The following is a 19,158-nucleotide window of genomic DNA, read 5'->3' as shown; positions in this document are numbered from 1 at the left end:
GTTCGGTTTGAAACTTGAAATCAGATATGTAAAACAGAAACGACCACTTATCCTTCGGGTACAACCGCTACCTTCTATAAGCTTGATATCCGATGTGTATATTAGGCCTAGTATGAAACACGATTTTACAACCGGGTATGAGAGTGAAATTACAAATACTTGGTGTCCTGATCCGAACTTGTTCCATTACCGTCTTTATTCAATGGTGCTAACCATCTTGTTCCATTACAAATGTTAATTTATAATTTAAAATTAAATGAAATTAGTTGGAGGGAGAAAAGAAAAGAGAAAACTAATATATTTGGGAGATTGTTAGGTCGTTTATGTTTTTTCAAAGAGGTACCTGTACTACAAATTTACGTACCAAATGTGGCCCAGTAAGCGACCATTTCACATTTTTACTCATTGCCGGCCATTTCGATACTCTTCTCAATTTGTCGGTAAAATAATCCTTTAGTAAAGTGCTAAAATAATCCTTTAGTAAAGTTCCTTAAAAAAAAACTCTCTTGATCAGTATATACATCCACATTCAATAAATAACACCTACAATTTATAAATATTCTTTCTTTTACTACATATTATTGTTTTGATCTAACTTGGGGTACTCAATGTCACTATGTCAAATGTTGGTGGGCCTAAAAATATAACTAAAGCTCCTCACCATAAGAAAACTATATTCATAACTAAAGCTCCTCACCATAAGAAACTATATTATTTAATTTTTCAAATATGAATATATACTTTACAAATCTTTTATTAAAAAAAAACTAGTGTGTGATGCAATGTATTAAGACACCTTGAGTGGACACATATAGGTCAGTTTCAATTCTCTATAACCTCTCTACTCTTCTCTCTATTCTATTTTTTTAACAGTCAAATATATATTTACAAACCACCACCACTATTGAGGATCGAACCCCTGACCACCATTTTTGAAACTAAACCACATTTGTCACCACACCAAATGGTGTGAGTTCCTTCTCTATATTCTATTAATCCTCTCTCCACAATCGTGTATGTCGTCAGTGACAGATCTTGAGCAAATAATCTGGATGGACCGAAGAATCTTGAATAAATAATCCGGAAAGACCTAGTAACAGAACCATAACATTCTAATTGTAGAATATAAAATTGTAACTATAACTCTAAAACACATATAGTACTTAGCTAATAATCTTAATATATTTATAAATAGCTTTAAAGATTATTCCATAATATACAACTAATATGTCTCTAAATAACAAAAGCTATTCCTTGTTTATATATTTTGTTAGAACGTAGAAAACAATTTAGAAAATTGATAGGAAAACTTTGGGGAAAATCAAATCAAATAATACTAATACGGACTACCTAAAAAAATAAATAATCTAATTATAAAAAAGAAGCAAAAGTTAAGTAAAATAAGAAAGTTGATAGATGGAGCGTAAAAACTAATTATGGCTCCAAACAGGTCCAGCCCATATGGTGGGTAGGGAGGGCAACAGCCCAATGCCTATCATCTTTTAAGGCCCATAAAATATATTTTTTTTCACGTTATCTACCTATATAAGAGTGGATTCTCAACAACCATTCTTTTTTTACTTTTAATCAGATCTCTTTAAATTTACACATGTCAATTTGACCCATAATAACCCATTTAGAGAATGTGTTTCCAAGTTTGTTCCCCCAAATTCAAGTTTCCAATTTTGTCCCTTTAGTGTCTCGTCTCCGACGGCATGTTTGTAAATGTTTATATTATCATTTATTTATCGTTTTTGTTTTATTATTATCCTGTGTACTACATGTATTTTTTTATTATATATGTTTTACTAACCCGTGTATCACGCGGGTTCTAACCTAGTATATAATATACAAACAAATCAATATACAAGTTTAAATTTTGAATTTGGTTCAACTGGTAGGATGCCTTTCTATCGCATTGCCTTCTCAAGTTTGATTCTTGCACCTGAGAGTTTCTATGAATTTATTTCTTTAAGAAGCACTTATCTCACTTAAATTTGAGGCCTTGATTATGAAGGCTTGTTAGTTAGTTTTATATGCCCCCTTTTATATCTAGTCATTGTCTTATATTTTGTTAATGTTTTTTTTATCATATTATTTCATTTTTTGTATTTAAATACCAAAATGATTTTTCATTTAAAAAAATGTTAGAAGCGACTCATGATTTGTTTAAGTATACAAGTTATAATTAGATCATTGTTACGATAACTATATTTTGTTAATTGTTATCATAAGTATCGTTGTAATATTGACTTTTTACTAAATTTTTATTTTCATACCAAAATGATTTTTCATTTAAGATAAATACCTTATAAGAGACTCATAATTATACAAGTTATAATTAGATAAATGTTACTGTAACTTTATTTTGTTAATTTTATCATAAATATCGTTGTAATATTGACCTTGTAGATACAAGTTATTAAGTTTTTATTTTCAGGGCCCATTTTAATACTTGCCCCAAGCCTTTGAATTCATAAGGATTTTCGGGGACGGCCATGACTCCAAATGTCTAAAACGATAGAATAAATAAAATGTCTAGCTATGTCCGCTCATAGTCATAAGTTGTCATAAACCTACTTAGCATTACTTTAATGAAAGTACATCTTTCTTCATCAAATGACCAAGTTTCCATAACTAGTGTTCTAGCTTCATGTCGCCTCCGGTCAACGAAAAATTCTAAAATGTTTCCTTTATTTCTCTTTCTCAATTCCATTACTCCGCCATCATGGGCCGGATTGATTACATAATTTATTTTTTAAAAAGTGAAAAAGCTGGGTGGGCCGAAACCCAGCTTGGCCAAGCTAAGATCCACCACTGTATGTCATAAATCTCAAAATTATTTCAGTTTTAATCCTAACATATCAGCAAACATAATATCAGTTATTTAACCCATTTTCTTTGGAAATAAAACCCAAATCAACCAAACATAATATAACATATTTGACCCCTGATCAATATATAAAAAAGCTCACAAAACCAACACTAATGCCAATTCATTACTACAGTCTACATTTGAGCAAAAGGTTCGTACCTGGTTATGATTTACAAGTGGTTTGAAATCGCTTGAAGCAATGGATCTGAAAAATACGGGATATGCAATTACAAGCTCATCCTCTTCATACAGATCCTAAGCAATATACAAAAAAATAAAAATAAAAATACAAACTCGCAAAACCAACAGTATTGCCAATTCATTTGACCAAAAGATTCGTACCGGGTTGACAAATTCACGTGGGTCACCAGCATTTGGTGCAAACGGTGTGCTAAATGCTGGCCATGCATATGACAAAAGCTCCCGATAAAGGTAAAAATATCACATCTTTGCATTTTATCACCATATTTTTTCATTAGTTGAGAGTAGACATTTTCATCAATAAGTTGAAGTTCATTAGGACAAAGTAAGAGACAGATTGCTAGTAGAGCATACATATGCTCAATCTTGTTTAGTATTTGTGGTGATTCCTGCTGAGGCTGCTTGAAAATGTAGACAAGAATGTTGTTGAATTCGCGTATGACGTCTACATACCTGCATATGCATTAATTATGCTCTCTATTTAAATATAATACTCCCTCCGTCCCGGTAAAAGTGTCTTAGTTTGAAAAACACAAAGTTTATGGTAGATTAAATTATTGTTTTCTTTGCTTACCAAATGACAATAATGCTCTTAAAAATTGGGTCCTTCTATATTGTTTATTAATGTTAGTTGTGTGTGTTTAAGGCAGTGTTGTAAAAATCGCTAGTCGCTAGTCGGGCGGTGGGGACTAGCGATTAATCGGGATTAGTCGAGATTAATCGGATCGGACTTTAATGTGTAATTTTCAGTTTTATATATACATGCACACATTTTTATATGTAGTTTCCAGTTTATAATATACAGACATATTTTGGTTGGAATGTCGCTTGAAACCGGGGGTTTTGCTGAAATCTCCTGCGGAAAACGGCCAATTTTGGTCGGAATTTCACCGGAAGCCGTTGTTTTTAGTCGGAATCTTGCCGGAAGCCGCCAATTTTGGCATGATTTGACCGAAAACCGCCGATTTTGGCCGGATTTTACCATTGACCGATTAATTGGCCGACTAGCCCGAAATTAATCAGTGAAGTGGGGACTAGCGATCAATCGGGGACTAGTCGGGATTTTTGCAACACTGGTTTAAGGGTATACTTGAAAATTGGCTAATAAAATTTTGAAAGTTGACACTTTTAATGTAACAAATAAAAAAAATTGTGGACATTTTTAACGGGAAGGAGGGAGTAAAAAACAGTTAAGCTGATGGAAATACCTCCCCAACATAAGATTAGCAAAACCATAATGAAAGATAATTGTGATGTGAGTGGCAATAAGACTGGTGTAAAAGCCTGCTTGCTGACTTATGTCAATAGGACGCAGGTAGTTGAGTCCAACTTCATAATTTCCCAATAAACAATGGACTCGTAACAAACCAACCATGCTGAAGTAGCCGATGACTTTCAACGCATTACTAATCCCGTCTTCTGTTGCTGTCAATAGTTGAAGCCCTCCATCTTTTGACTGCTCTAGAATCTTAGACTTTTCCATCAATCTTTGCAAAAGATTGACTGCATCATACACATTCCAAGCCTGCCAACATTATCATCATAAACTGGAATGCAACTCCTGTAACATAATAATTAATGCTTACTAACCCTGTAATATTTTCTTAGTAGAGCGGTATCCTGCTCATTTTTGTTTTCCGAGGCCCGATACACGCAAAAGGACTGAAGTTGATTCACAAACTCATCCACCATGTCCCACAACCATTGGTAAGGCAACCGGATACACAACACGCTAGGAAACAGAAACTGTAAAAACAAAATTATCCCACTTCACATATGCCAAGAAGAAGAAAGGAATTAAGCGTAAATGTAAATCGATCGCACCATTCAATTCTGCTTAGGAGAAAAGATATTCAAAGGTAACCAACGCTGCGTTTTCCTTTCAAAAATTATGAAACATCAAACAAATCCTACATGTTTCCCATTTATTGTAATTCTTAAATAAACACCGTACCATTGTTTTACCTAATCGGCCTCAACTAGAATTAGGGGTGAGCCTAAAACTGAATTAATCGAACCGAAGCATTAATCAATGGTTAAATTTTTTAATAACCGATTTTTCGATTTGGTTTCGGTTAATCGCTTTTTAATAACTGAACCGAACCGATTAACCAATACTTTTATCCATAGCAATCATCATCTTCTAATGATATTATGTTCCAATACTTCAACACGATATTTATCCAACTTTCTTTGATCATTGTATTCTTGATCTTGGATATTTCATTCCATAACATATATATTAATTCGTTTTGAATGACAATGACTTCAAATTGCTATTATTCTTCAAATTGATATTATTTCATTTATGTATATTTTGGAACTAATGCGTATAACCTAATTGCTTATAATGTTCATGGTTTTGATTTTAGTAAAACTTTTTAGAAAGATCTAACACTTAAAAATTTAGTACGTGTTAAAAGTTTGTGTTTAGATGGTCATTAACCGAACCGACGGTTAATAACCTATTCATTCAAACATAAAATGCATGCACAATCAAACACTTGTAAAACTAATTACCAACAAACAAACAAACCTACAAACCTCAAAGAGGTTGCCTTAGTTAGACCAAGAATCAATCCTATGGTTAAGTGTTGGAGATGAGAGTTGGCGATACCACATCTCTCGGTACAGCAAGCTAAAGACATGGTCGTCCTTATCCAAGTACTCAACAACGTCCTCCCAAGGCAGGCTTAATACCGTCGACTCATACATCTTGCCGATCTCATCCACGTTGCCCTCACGGATATGGCGGTGCAACTTCACCACCACGCTCTTCATCATTAGATTTTGATTAGGGTTTAGACAAGAGAAACACAAAACAAAGTATATAATAATATACAAGAAAAGAAGTGGGAATCGTTAAAAATACACTTTGCCACCCCCATTTCAAATTTTGCCAACCATCTTCTCTTAAACTTAAAAAAAAAGTTTCTTATCTAAAGTCGTCAAATCACTTCGTCTGATAAAAGTGCGATAACCGAATGTTAGTACCAAAGATTATTTTTCCTTCAATGATACAGTTACCCGAACTTATTATTTAAAGTATGGTTCAAAGCATAGTACAACAAAAGATGTCAAAAGTACAATATTAGAAGCAATAAAGAGTTGCAAATTGATATATATGATAATTAGTTGGAGAGATAAAAGAAAAGAGAAAACTAATATATTTGGTAGATTGTCCGTACCCGTTTATGTTTTTTCAGAAAGATACATGTGTCACAAGTTTGAGTACCCAATGTCGCCCAGTAAGCGACCATTTCACATTTTTACTCATTGCCGGCCATTTCGATATTCTTCTCATTTTGTCATTAAAAGAATCTCTATCGGGTCAAGTTCTAAGTCGATCATTATAATATAAAATTTGTTCATTTTCTAAAAAAAATAAAAATAAACTATATATGCATTTTTTAACAATCATTTTATTGCATGTAAAATAAACAAACTAACCTATCAAGAGACTCAAGAGACTAGACAAGAAAACAACATGCAATACACCCGACTACATATCCCGAGTACACAAAATTTCAAAACGAGAAAGAGCATCAGTTTTCCCATTCCAACCTTTTAATGTCCTCCTTGATTCTACTAACCAAAGCCCGTTTATTCTCAAATAAAGCCTCATTTCTTGTTTTACATAGGCATCAACACGTCTTGAGGAACACCGCTTGTATAGCTTTGCTTCTTAACTTCTCTTGATTATTAGTGTGGTGAATCTTGAGAAGATCATGGACTTCAAAGGGATACATCGGGTTGATACCACACCAACTACTTATAAATTGCCAAATAACCGAGACAATATAACACGAAATGAGTATGTGCTCTGTTGATTCCTTTTTACCTTCACACAATGGACACCAATTTATTTCATCAATCGAGTTTCTCTTGAGTAGTGTGCCCGTGGTTGCGATTTCTCCTTTTTCCGCTCTCCAATTGAAAAGTTTCTCTTTTGATGTGCCCCCATTTATTCCATTCCAATATGAAATTAGTAGAGACCGAATCATAACTTTTTTTCACCTTGTCAAACCGATTTGGTGGTGAACGTCCCATTCTTTTCTAGTTTCCACACCCACCTATCCTTCCTCTCGTGCAGTATAGTGCCCGGTAATAACATTAAACAATCCCAAACTTCTTGAACTTCTATTGGTGAGACCGGTTCCTCCCACCCACCCCTATATACAGTGGCGGATCTCGAAAATCTTACCAGTGGGTGCAAAAAAAAGTTCAACCTAGAACTCCTCAAATTAAACTAAAACAAGTCAAACCAAAATGGGTCGGGTCAAACCGAAACAGGTCGAGTAAAAATACATTAAACAAACTACGTATAGAAATATAAACAAAATTTCATTAAAGATAAACAAAATACATATTACAATTGGCCTCTACGTGATTTCATTTTATGAAAAACGATCAATTACAGCTTCATTCGTAATACTTAAAAGTGCTTCTTTTTCAACACTACAAATTACCTATACTCTAACCAATTACTGTATTTATCATACCAACCCGTGCTGAAATGTCGTTCTGTAGACCCTATCTTTCTATATGGAAAGACATGACCATGTCCACCTGGTTGGTAAGGTCCATTAAGCCAATACTTTCTTCGTATCTCCTCTCTTTGATTAGGGTGGCAATCTAAATTTTTTTTTCTATCGACATGATCCCAAGGAAGATTAACAAGATCAACTAAACTGGGTCCGGCAGATGGTGTTTGTCGTTTCAATAGCAAAAACCTTTTCATAGTTGTCATAGCTAAAAGCTCTTACTGTACAAATAAAATGGATTACAAAGTTAAATAGTGTAGAACACTAAAAAATAACAATAATAATAAAGTACACTCATACAATGAATAAATTAGAAAGCTAGAAACCATATAATCATTCACCATATGACAACAAAGATCACCATAATCTGTTCGTCTTTTGAATTTCAAGAAAAGGGCATTATTTTTTTTAAACAAAAGATCGAAACCTGGTTACCGCCTTGTAGTTGTAGAATTCAAATACGAAAGAAATAAATTAACAAGGGATGAACCATGAATCATGAATGTTTGTTTTATATTAGAATAAAATCAAGAATTTGGAATCACAATTTATAAAATAAATCTAACCTTAGATGCCACATGTGAAGTCGTCATCAACCTAATTTGTTTGTCTCCCACTAATTCCAAATTTTCAATTAAAGTGGTTGAGTAATTAAACTAATATGAGCTTAATCTTATTATTCATAACAAAATTACATTTGGGCTTAAAATTTAAAAAGTTAAGTTTGAGGCACTGAAAAATTCATGAATGAGTCACTATTTTTTTTTGGATGGGTCACTTGAGTCTTTAGACCTAATATATTACAAATTTAAAAAGAAAACTATAGATTTCAGTGGGTGCAAACGCTCACCTGGCCAAACACTGGATCCGCCCCTGCCTATATACATCTATATTCAATAAATAAAACTCACAATTTATAAATATTCTTTATTTTATACTACTCGTTATTTTATTTGATTAGTCAATGTCATTATGTCAATGCTGGTAGGCTTGAAAATACACCTAAAGAAATACACCTAAAGCTCTATCACCTCTCTACTCTTCTCTCTATTCTATTAATCCTCTCACGGAAAGTCAACTCTTCTTTTTCATATATAAGATCGATCCGATCTTACCGTCAACTTGGTTTACTTTGATTATTCCTGTAGAAAAAAAAACTCAACAAATCAATGGCATCTTCAAGATCACCTCCCGTTTCTTCTACGAAAATGTGGAATTACGATGTTTTTATATGTTTTCGAGGGGAAGACACCCGCACCAATTTTGCAGATCATCTCTACACCGCACTTCACCAACGAGGAATCGACACATTCAACGACACAGAAACCCCTTCCACATGGCTTACCGATTGGTGAAACACTCTTCAACGCTATCAAAGAATCACGAATTACCATCGTCGTGTTCTCGAAAAACTTTGTTAGTTCTTCATGGTGCTTGACCGAACTTGAGTATATGATACGTTGTAGGGATGAGATGGGGCAAATCATTCTGCCCATATTCTATCATGTTTGATCCCTTGGAAGTGCAAAGACAACAAGGGGCATTTGATATGTGTGAGTGGAATCCGAAATTAGAGGATTACAACAAAGTTGAATCATGGAGAAAGGCATTAGCGGAAGCAAGTAACGTATCTGGATGGACAATCGATTACAACCATGGCATGTAAGTTTACTTCTTGTTTTTATTTTTCGTTTCTAATATTTATATATTTTTTATTTTAATTTTATTTATCATAAGAAAGTTAATAATATATTTAGAGTTTGATGATGAAATGGTTTCACAACTAAATAAGATGTTATAATATGTTTAAAAGCTATCTAGGTTTGGTGCGACTAATGACTCGCTTATTTTCATTGTAACTTTTTTTCTTAATTATAAATAATATAATTTTTTGAAAAAAATAGATATTAATTTTTAGTACATCCATATTTAATAGAATTTCATATCAAATATTTGGTGAGATGAATCTCTAATATAATGGGATGTTATAGCATGTTTAAGGGTTATCTGGGTTTGGTAAGACTCATCAGTGGTGGATCCAGAAATTTTTTCCAGTGGGTTCACTGTTCGGATCGGACGAACGGTTCACTGTTTGGGTCGATTCGATTGTTCGGGTCGGTTAAAGTTTATCACATTATAAAAGTATGATGCAATCACAAAAACAAACATCATGCTTAGAAACTAAAAAACATATAATATGAATATGATGGTCTTTTCGAATAAAAAAAAAATCCTATAGTTGTTTTCTAAGAGTTTTAATCTTTTGAATACCTAGCATTGCATCTTTGACCGAAACTTGTTGAATGAACTTCCTTTCAACGTAACAAATGTGAAAAAACATTCAAGTATCCATCACTCATGATAGGAAGACGGTGTCCTGTGTTACAACTAAAACAACCATAACCTTTTCAAGTTAGGCTATCAAAATTTAAAATCTTTTTTACTATATTTTAAGTGTACTAATTTAGCAATTTGATTACTCTCGGTATCTCCTTACACAAACTTATTTCGTTAATATTTAGAATTTATGTTAGTTTAGTTTTGTATGATAAAATAGTTATATTGGATTTTTAATTTTTAGTTTATTAATAAGGTTAAAAACTTAAAATGATGAAGATTCTATATATATTTTTAAATTCAGTGAGTTTTCCTTTTGTTATGTTATAATTTTGATAACTAATCAAGTGTTTCAAGAATCCTCTTTTAACCCTTCTGCTTGTATACGTTCACAACCAGTAAAAATAATCCGTTGAAGTAGGGAATCGAACCAGGGCTCTTATAACAAAATAGAAGCATCTTTACCACCAAACCATTAATCCAATTTGTGTATGGGTTCACTCATAATTTATATATGGGTTCACTCTCATATTTTGTATACGCATTTTATATAAAATCCGAAACTCAGTGGGTTCCCGTAAACCCGCACCCATGTACATAGATCCGCCTCTGAGACTCATACCCATGAATTCGGGTCAAATGTATGAGAAGCCTCAATTTATAAATAAAACCAATTTGGTGGCTTGAGAGGATGTATGAAGCAAATAGAGAGCTTTTAAAGATTTCTTTTATATATATAAGATTTTATCTTTTAAAAATGTTTTTGATGCTTATAGTTTATGTATTCTACAACTTAATTCAACTCGTATCGATCTTGTAAGCGTAAAGGCATATTGTTGCATTAGACCAAAATGGCACTCTACTTCCGGTTGGGGATAAGCTCGACTAGTCACTAGCCTATAAAGACGACGACATGTTAGTCTCACCGTAGGTGGTGTATCCAGCGATCAGCCTCGAGAAAAATAGTAAGTAAAGATAGAGAGAGGAAGTGTGTAATGCATTAAATGTGTACACTTGATCTGATGGAGTATTTAAGGGACCTTGGGTCTTAACCCTAGCCAAGAGTATGAAAGAATAGTGAATAGTAGGGACTAATCAGACTATTCAAATATACATATACCAAATTTTATATAGAAAACTTTCAAATTTTGTCTGACTATGACCAAGCAGGGATTAGTCGGTGACTAGTCAGTGAAGTACCAACTCACGAATATTTGGGGATTAAATGATGCCTAAGCATGATTTGTACAACCACATAAAGATCCGTTCTCTTCCATTTCGAGGGGCCAGAGAACAAGCTTTCCTACAACAATGGCATTTGTTCTACCAATAGTATTAAGAGGAAGGCGGTGCTCCTTCCTTTTGGGCCGGTATGTTAAACTTTTGTCTTTGCTATATATTTAGTCGTTTATTCAAGAATCAAGAGTTGGTTCTTGGGGCCAGGTGGATCTTCCTCGGTTCATTTCATGTCCTATATAACCGGTCATTAGATCTATTATTTCCTTTCACACATCTTTAGCATGTATAACACGTCAAAAGGGAGGGAAAAGAATGTGTACGTCCTTACCCGCTATCACATATATAAAAATTAAAAACCATAGTGATAAAACACAATTTTTATCGCCTAACGTGGATATGAGCTTTAGTATAACGTGAATTGAATAATATCTTAATCTTATGAACATAAGAAGGTGAACCCTCAATATATATATATAGACAGGAACCATAGACGACGTCTATACTCAAGCCTGCGTGTTGTTTCGTATTCTTCCAAGGTATTTAAAAAAAAACAAACACACCATACCTAGTGGTAGACCATTCAGCATGGGTATGTTTCACTATTATAGGTGAAGGCATGCCATGCATCCTATTATTATTATCAGCCCAATGGGCTTTTGTTATGGCCTCGAGCCCAAACATACATAAACATAACGAAAGCTAACAAAATACATTCGTGATATAAACTAACAAATACAAGAGACTTAATACACAAAATGAGCTCTACACCATGTAAAGAGAACCGAATAATATCCTAATTGCACTAACATAGGAAAGTGAAGCGACAATATATAGTGGTAGAAACCATATAGACGTGTATGCTCGGCCCAACCATAGATTAGTAAATGAGAAATATACAACTAATAGGCTAAATATACCTGTATCTAATCATGTGCAGTCCTGAAGCGATATGTATCAAACAAGTCGTTGACACAATTTCGAATAGACTGTTTCCCTACAAAGACATCAATGAAATAGGGACTGTCTCACAAGACCTGAAATTGAGGGGTGGTGGTAAGTAATTCCATTAATTTGATCAATTTGATCCTGAATACACATAATTTCGGATCTCTTTGTGTTTACAATTTTATTCGGGTCCTTTTTTACGCAACCCACATGTACTTTTTGAACACAGATTCGGACTATGATGTGATTCTGAGTTTTCATGAAGACACTCGCTTCAACTTTGTGGAACACCTATACGTAGCTCTTAACAAACACGAAATTCTCACGTACATGGATACCGAGAATTTTTTCTTTGATCCATCAAATTCACACTTTAAGACTATAGAAAAATCACGAATTGCTATCATCATATTCTCCAAAAACTATGCAAGCTCTTCCTTAAGCATGGAAGAACTTGTATATATAATGAAATGCAGGGATGAGAGGGGACTAATGATTATCCCGATATATTTTGATGTCAAGCCATGGGAGGTACGCAGACAGAAGGGGGATTATGAGGAAGTATTCTCCAAACATGATTTGATGAATCCCAACAAATGTGAATTATGGAGAAAAGCGCTAACAGACGCAAGCAACCTTAACGGATGGGAAATCAAGCACATTGCGAACGGGTAGTTTTCTTTGTTAGTTTCTTCAAATTTCAATGCTTTAAATGTATTTACACCAGAACTCTTTAACTACAATAAAGATATATACGGAGTAATATTTTTTTAGAAATTTCACAACTTACTAGCGCGTCTATCTTGATGTACATACAGTTCTTTGAAATAATTATGTATTTTTGAAATATTCTTAGCAATTTATATTCATACAGTTGCTTACTACATTTGTAGGCCAATGGTGGTCATCATAAATCTTGATTTGACTTTCATGTATAGTGTTATGTTACCTTCGATACATTTGGCGCTGCATTCAATATTTGTGGGGTTAATTATCCGATGTACATGCAGGTATGAAGCAAGCGGTATCCAACTAATTGTCAAGAAAATTTCAAATATATTGTATCCCGATAAAGATCATATAGGATTACAGACTCGTTTGGTAGATATAAAATATGGAGGGAGTGGTATGAATACCATTCCCTTTCCACCATCTTCTCATGAAGACTTGGAGCACTTGAGAGTCCCTCTCCAGGAAATATCATCGGCAACGAACAATTTTTCTAAAAATAACATCATCGCGGTGGGTGGGTTTGGGAAGGTGTACCAAGGCCTATCCGAACAACATGGCACCATTGCTGTAAAGCAATTAGATCGTAGGCACGGGCAAGGAGAACATGAATTCATGATGGAGATTGCATTGCTTTCCGTTTATAAGCATGAAAACATTGTCTCACTTGATGGCTTTTGTGACCAAGATGGGGAGAAGATACTTGTTATGAAGTATGAAGTCAACGGAAGTCTTGACAAACATATACATGGCAAGGATTTAACATGGATCCAACGGCTTCGGATTTGTTTAGATGTTGCCAATGGGTTAAAGTACTTGCATGAAGATGTTGGGGCTCAACAGAGAATACTTCACCGTGACATCAAGAGCTCCAACATCCTATTGGATGAGAACTGGAAGGCCAAGATTTCAGATTTTGGTTTGTCAAAAGTAGCTCTTGCAAATGTGCCGTGTAGTGTTATTATTTCTCGTGTTTGCGGCACAATGGGGTATGTTGATCCAGAGTACCATGGTCATAACATTCTCACACAAAAGTCTGATGTTTACTCTTTCGGGGTTGTACTATTTGAAGTTTTGTGTAGTAGGTCGGTAAATGCCCGACAATATCATTTTTCAGCCCAATTGGCCCAAAATCATTACGAGAAGGAAACATTGGATGAAATAATTGATTCAGGTCTAAGAAGTCAAATGAATTTGGACTCCTTGAGTACTTACTCAACCATTGCTTATCAATGCATAAAGAAACGAAGAGATGAACGACCAACGATGGGCTTTGCTGTGGATCAACTCGAGAAAGCATTAGACTATCAGCAAGTAAGTTATCACAAGTGTTATAGCTTTTATCCATCACTTATACCTGACATCATATTTAATACGTACCATTATTTAAAAACAAACTAATTTGTACGCCTGATAATTAGAATCCTTTCATTTATTGTGTTTCAATAGGGATTATATGGATCTTGGCATGATGTATACATTAGTTTTAGACACCGAGACACTGAGTGCCATATTGTTAATGATATATGTGCTAATCTTCACAAAGGAAATGTTTCCACTTACAAAGATGAGGTGACACTATCCCGTAATGAGGCGATACTTTTAAAGGCCATTGAACGTTCACGATTATTTGTCATTGTTTTCACCAAAAAGTTTGCTATTAATTCTTGGTATTTGGATGAAGTTGCCATGATTATTGAAAGCATGAAAGAAAACAGACAGCTTCTTTTGCCTTTATTCCTCAATGTGAGTCGTTCTGACGTGCGAATACAAAAAGGGTATTTCGGGGAAATGATGTCCGAATATGATAGACACCCAAGGATTGAAGTTTGGCGGAATGCTCTAGTTGAAGCAACTAATCCACCTGGCCTGGAGTACTCCAACTTTTGGTGATTTCCTAATCTTTATTCCAAAATTAATCTCAACTTGTGAATTCATTTCTTAAACTTTACGGGTTAGTTATAGTTAATGCTCCATTGCATATGTGGAAGTGATATGACATTAATTTTAATTAACTATCTTCCACAACACGTAGTCTAATGTTATGTTGAACTACACTTGCAGGTCTAGTGCAGATTTTGTTAGAAAAGTAGTTGAAGAAATAAAAGTTGCTTTATCTGCGGAACTAAAGGATGTTCAGGTGGCTGATAATGATGGGGATAAAAAATAATGGATTAGATGTTAGAAAAGTAACATTATTGCAAGAATAATAAAAATGGCTTGTAACATGTGAAATAAAAGTAACTTAAACTAATTTAAAAATGGGTAGATGTACTAAAATATAATGAACTCCGCCAAAAAGAAAAGTATCAAAAAATTTTAACACTCATTGTTTAATATAACGAATTTAGTGTAAAAACATTTACTAATACATAAAAAATTTAACACTCATTTCCTTTTTCGCTTTTCACAAAGTTTATTTGTTAGAAACATAATGTACACTTGTATTATCTTACATAACACGATATTGGCGGACTCGAGTAGAGCAATTTGTCAAGGCGAGTACAACGATGAGCCAAAGCCGATCTCAACACTAAATGATGATTAGAAACTTGCTAATTTATTAAGAACACGAAAAAGGAAAACGAATCACAGTCTTCGATTGGATTTGGTTGAACATTTTTGGAAGAACAAGCAAAATAATGGAGACGACTAATTTATATGGTTTATTAACGTTTTGCTGAAGATAGAAATTTGAGGTCAAAAGTTTTCAAATAAAACATTCATGGCTCCATTAAACGTTTACAAAGAAGTCGGCTTTTATAATTGGGCTAAAAGTAAATTATAAAAACCCATATAACTGAAAAAACAATTAGGGCCTGCTTCCGTCTCTTTCACTTTCATCCTTATATTCCAAGTAAATGATATCGCCACAAACCACCACTACACAAGCCCAAAAATTTCCAGTCATGCTATCTTCTTTCTTTTACTTTTCTTTCGTCACCCATCAAATTTCGAAATTTCATAAGGGTCGGTGTCAAAATTTTACAAGAGCCGATGAGGATTTTGACACAATAGTAGTACTATTTATTTTTTTTTCCACAGGGGTCGGCTGATCCTTGTCGTGTAGAAGTAGGCCCGCCCCTGTGTACCCATCTGAAGAGGTATGTACCCGCCTCAACACCAATCAAGGCGGGTCAACCCGCAAGATAAAGACATTATGAAGGCACAAAGCCAAAACCCAGGCGCATGGCGCATACAAAACATGCTCAGGCATCATATGCTCGCGCATCACATATGCGCGCGGCGCATATCGCATGCTCTTGCACATCACATATGCTCGCGCGTCACATATGCGCGTGGCGCACCAGCGCGCGGCGCGTATCACACGCTCGTGCATATCACACCTGCGCATGAAATATCTGCGCGTGAGAATAAAAAGAAGACTTCGCGCATCCTCAGGATGGGCGCATATCACACGTGCACATAATCAACCTCGTCCTTATCCAAATCAGGGTTAGGGCAACCTTGATTGTGCACGTCAGACAATCTTCTAGAAGGCATCTTTTTAAGGAGTAAGAATATGCTGATGTTGACAGCTGCCAAATGAAAGGTCGACAACTCAGCATGACACATGTGCTACCACATGATTACAACCAACGAGAAAGCGCCAGGTGTCCCAGAGGACACATGGCGCAGTGCGGTTGGAGGAGGCCAACGAGGCTGAGCCCAACCAGTGGAAACCCTAGCACTATAAATACAGCATCAACTCCACTTTGATGAGACATTCATTCACACTCAATCATTTGACAGTTACAAGCAGTGATATCACATTCAATCATATTGAATTATATTCACTCACAGTCAGTTACAGAGAAAACACAGAGTCACACAAATCAAGAGTATTCGGCGATTCAGCAATACTCTTGAGATTCACTTGCATACAACATTATTATCTTCTCCAAAAGATACTGATTCTCACGCCGGAGGGTTACCCCAAAGAGGACCCCTCTGTCCCTTTCTGAGGGGTAAGTAACGGCGCTGTTCATTTTGTAGGTGGAAGAACTCGGATCCAGAAGAACCATCGGTGAAATAGTTTAATCACACCCGAGGAAAGTAGATCTGCTACCAGTGAGTAGATCCACGTTTCTTCATTGGCGCCATCCGTGGGACAAACGGCAATCAGATCTCATCCAGATCTAAAAAATTCAATCACCATGGTTTCTGGAGTTCGTAACGTTGATCAAGCTCTGGAGGATATTGAACGTGAGGGTGTTAACGACGGACAGCAGGTTCTGAGGGTTCCGCGTGATTCTACGCGTACCACCAGCAACCGTCCCTTCGTCACAACCCCTCACGGCCAGACTGAAACTCCTCCAGACGATCGCACGTTACAAAATATGGCCGGCGCGAAGCTGAAGGGACCAATGGGTCCAGAAGATGAAGCAGACGATCCGAATGAATGGCTCATAAATGAGCAACGGCGTCTGATGGAAAAGTACACTGAAATGATCAAACAGAAGAAGCTAGCCGACCAAACACAAAGGCAAGCGATGGAGAAGCAGCCCACAAAAAGGCCGCGCGCGCCGGAAGAAGGGCATTCTGTTCACACTGCACACACAGAGTTCAGTGATGAAGAGGTGCATAGCATGAGAAAGACAAGGGATACTCATGCAGGAGGCTCGCAGCTCCGCGCGCCTGTGAACATGGCGCCAGGAGCCAGAGCAGATCCGGATCTGCACATGCCATACAGCCCACCGGTCAGAGGGCAAGTGGACGTAACCACACCCTACAGACCAGCCATCCTGGTAAAACACTCAAAGTTTACTGCGCGCATCGCGCAGGCTCCCATCCAGCATAAGACCAAGATGCCAAGTGGTCTGGGGAAATATGATGGCACGACAGATCCAGATGACTTTTTGCAAGGTTTCTATAACACGGGAAACCTAGAGAGCTGGACGATGCCAACATGGTGTCATATGTTTGCCCGCTGCCTCACGGGCGCAGCGCGAGTATGGTTCGAGAGCTTGCCGACAGGGCAAATTGATGGGTTCGAGGAACTATTAGAAAAGTTCCAGGCCCACTTCGTACAGCAGCGCAGGCACACGCGCGATCCTGATGACATCATGCACTGCATCCGCAGGAATGATGAAACGATTGAAGATTACATCACTCGTTTCAATCAGGAGTCCCTGGCAATCGGGGGCATAACTGAGCAGCTCCTGCGCGTGGCCTTTATACAAGGCGCGCGCAGTGATCAGTTACGACGAGCTCTCGTAAGCAAAGATGGTATGCCCACCACGTGGGCCAAGTTAATGGAGGCATCGCGAGTTTTCGCGAGAAATGAGAAACAGATTGCCCAAGATAGGGCAAGAGAAAGAGCGCATCAGGCTGAATCACCGCGCAGCAAAGAGAAGAGGGCCAAACAGAACTCTGTATGGTCCAGGTTGCAGCCAACAAGTTTTTCTTCCGCGGAAAAACAAGCGCAACCAAGCTCACCCCAGCCCCAAAAGGATGCTCGTAAACACGGGGAGGGTGACAAGAGGGAGGGCGGCAGAGATCCTAGCAGACCTCTGCCAAGAATATGGACTCCTCTCACTAAAACACCTTCACAGGTGTTAAGTACTGAGAATGTCCAATTCAAGCCTCCCAAGCAACTACACTACAAGGGGCCGCAAAACAGTGGTAAATATTGTGAATTTCACAGGTCCCCGGGCCACAACACCGACGCATGCCATCATTTAAAGGATGCGATCGAGAAGGATGTAAAGTCTGGCAGGCTGGCTCACTTGGTGAAAAACCAAAGAATAGAAGATGAGCAACCGGAGGGAGCCTCTGCCAGCAAGAAGTACAAAAGAATCTGTGTGGCTGAGGGGGGACGACAAGGGCAGACGTCAAGAAAGAGAAGCGCGCAAATTCACGGAGATTGGCGCGAGCAGCAAGTCATCTTCCCAAGAATCAGGGGAGGCCCTTCAATAAGCAGTCCTCTCGTTATTACCACACACATTGCTCATTACGAAGTGTCAAAGGTCCTGGTGGACACTGGAAGCGAATCTGACATTATGTATGAGCAGTGTTTCAGAAAGTTAGACCCGGCAGACCAAGCTCGGCTCGAAATTGTGAACGCACCAATCTGTGGTGTCTCAAATGAAATCATACATCCCCTAGGCCAGATTCAATTTGAACTAACTATGGGGGATGATGAGCACAAGCGAGCCGAAGTTGTTAACTTCTTGGTCTTGCCCACCACGTCATGCCACAATATGATCCTGGGTAGGGGAACAATTGCCCAATTTAATGCTGTACCATCGCCAGCGCACGGCGCATTGGGGATCCCTACACCAACAG

At 36.8% G+C, this 19,158-nt stretch overlaps 1 protein-coding gene and 1 pseudogene across 1 annotated transcript; one reads left to right on the top strand and one right to left on the bottom strand.

Moving 5' to 3' along the window:
* Positions 1 to 2,887: 2,887 nt before the first annotated feature.
* Positions 2,888 to 5,857, bottom strand: LOC143627498 (uncharacterized; annotated as a pseudogene).
* Positions 5,858 to 9,124: 3,267 nt separating this feature from the next.
* On the top strand, positions 9,125 to 14,271 carry LOC143627497 (putative receptor-like protein kinase At5g38990). The gene is made up of 2 exons (XM_077097296.1): positions 9,125 to 9,282; positions 13,152 to 14,271. Exons 1-2 carry the CDS (start codon positions 9,125 to 9,127, stop codon positions 14,269 to 14,271), a joined length of 1,278 nt encoding a protein of 425 aa, XP_076953411.1.
* Positions 14,272 to 19,158: the final 4,887 nt, after the last annotated feature.

The sequence above is a fragment of the Bidens hawaiensis genome, unplaced genomic scaffold, assembly GCF_021521415.1.
Source record: "Bidens hawaiensis isolate Kalapana, Puna unplaced genomic scaffold, B.hawaiensis_p1.1 tig00004685_1, whole genome shotgun sequence".
Lineage (NCBI taxonomy): Eukaryota > Viridiplantae > Streptophyta > Magnoliopsida > Asterales > Asteraceae > Bidens > Bidens hawaiensis.
The sequence above is the reverse complement of the archived record's forward strand: the minus strand, read 5'-3'. Positions and strand labels throughout refer to the sequence as shown.

Bases quoted from the DNA above. Each gene is read 5' to 3' on its own strand.
- LOC143627497 (XM_077097296.1), top strand. From the start codon at position 9,125: ATGTTTGATCCCTTGGAAGTGCAAAGACAACAAGGGGCATTTGATATG. The intron at 9,283-13,151 runs GTAAGTTTACTT...ATGTACATGCAG, and splicing joins ATCGATTACAACCATGGCAT to GTATGAAGCAAGCGGTATCC.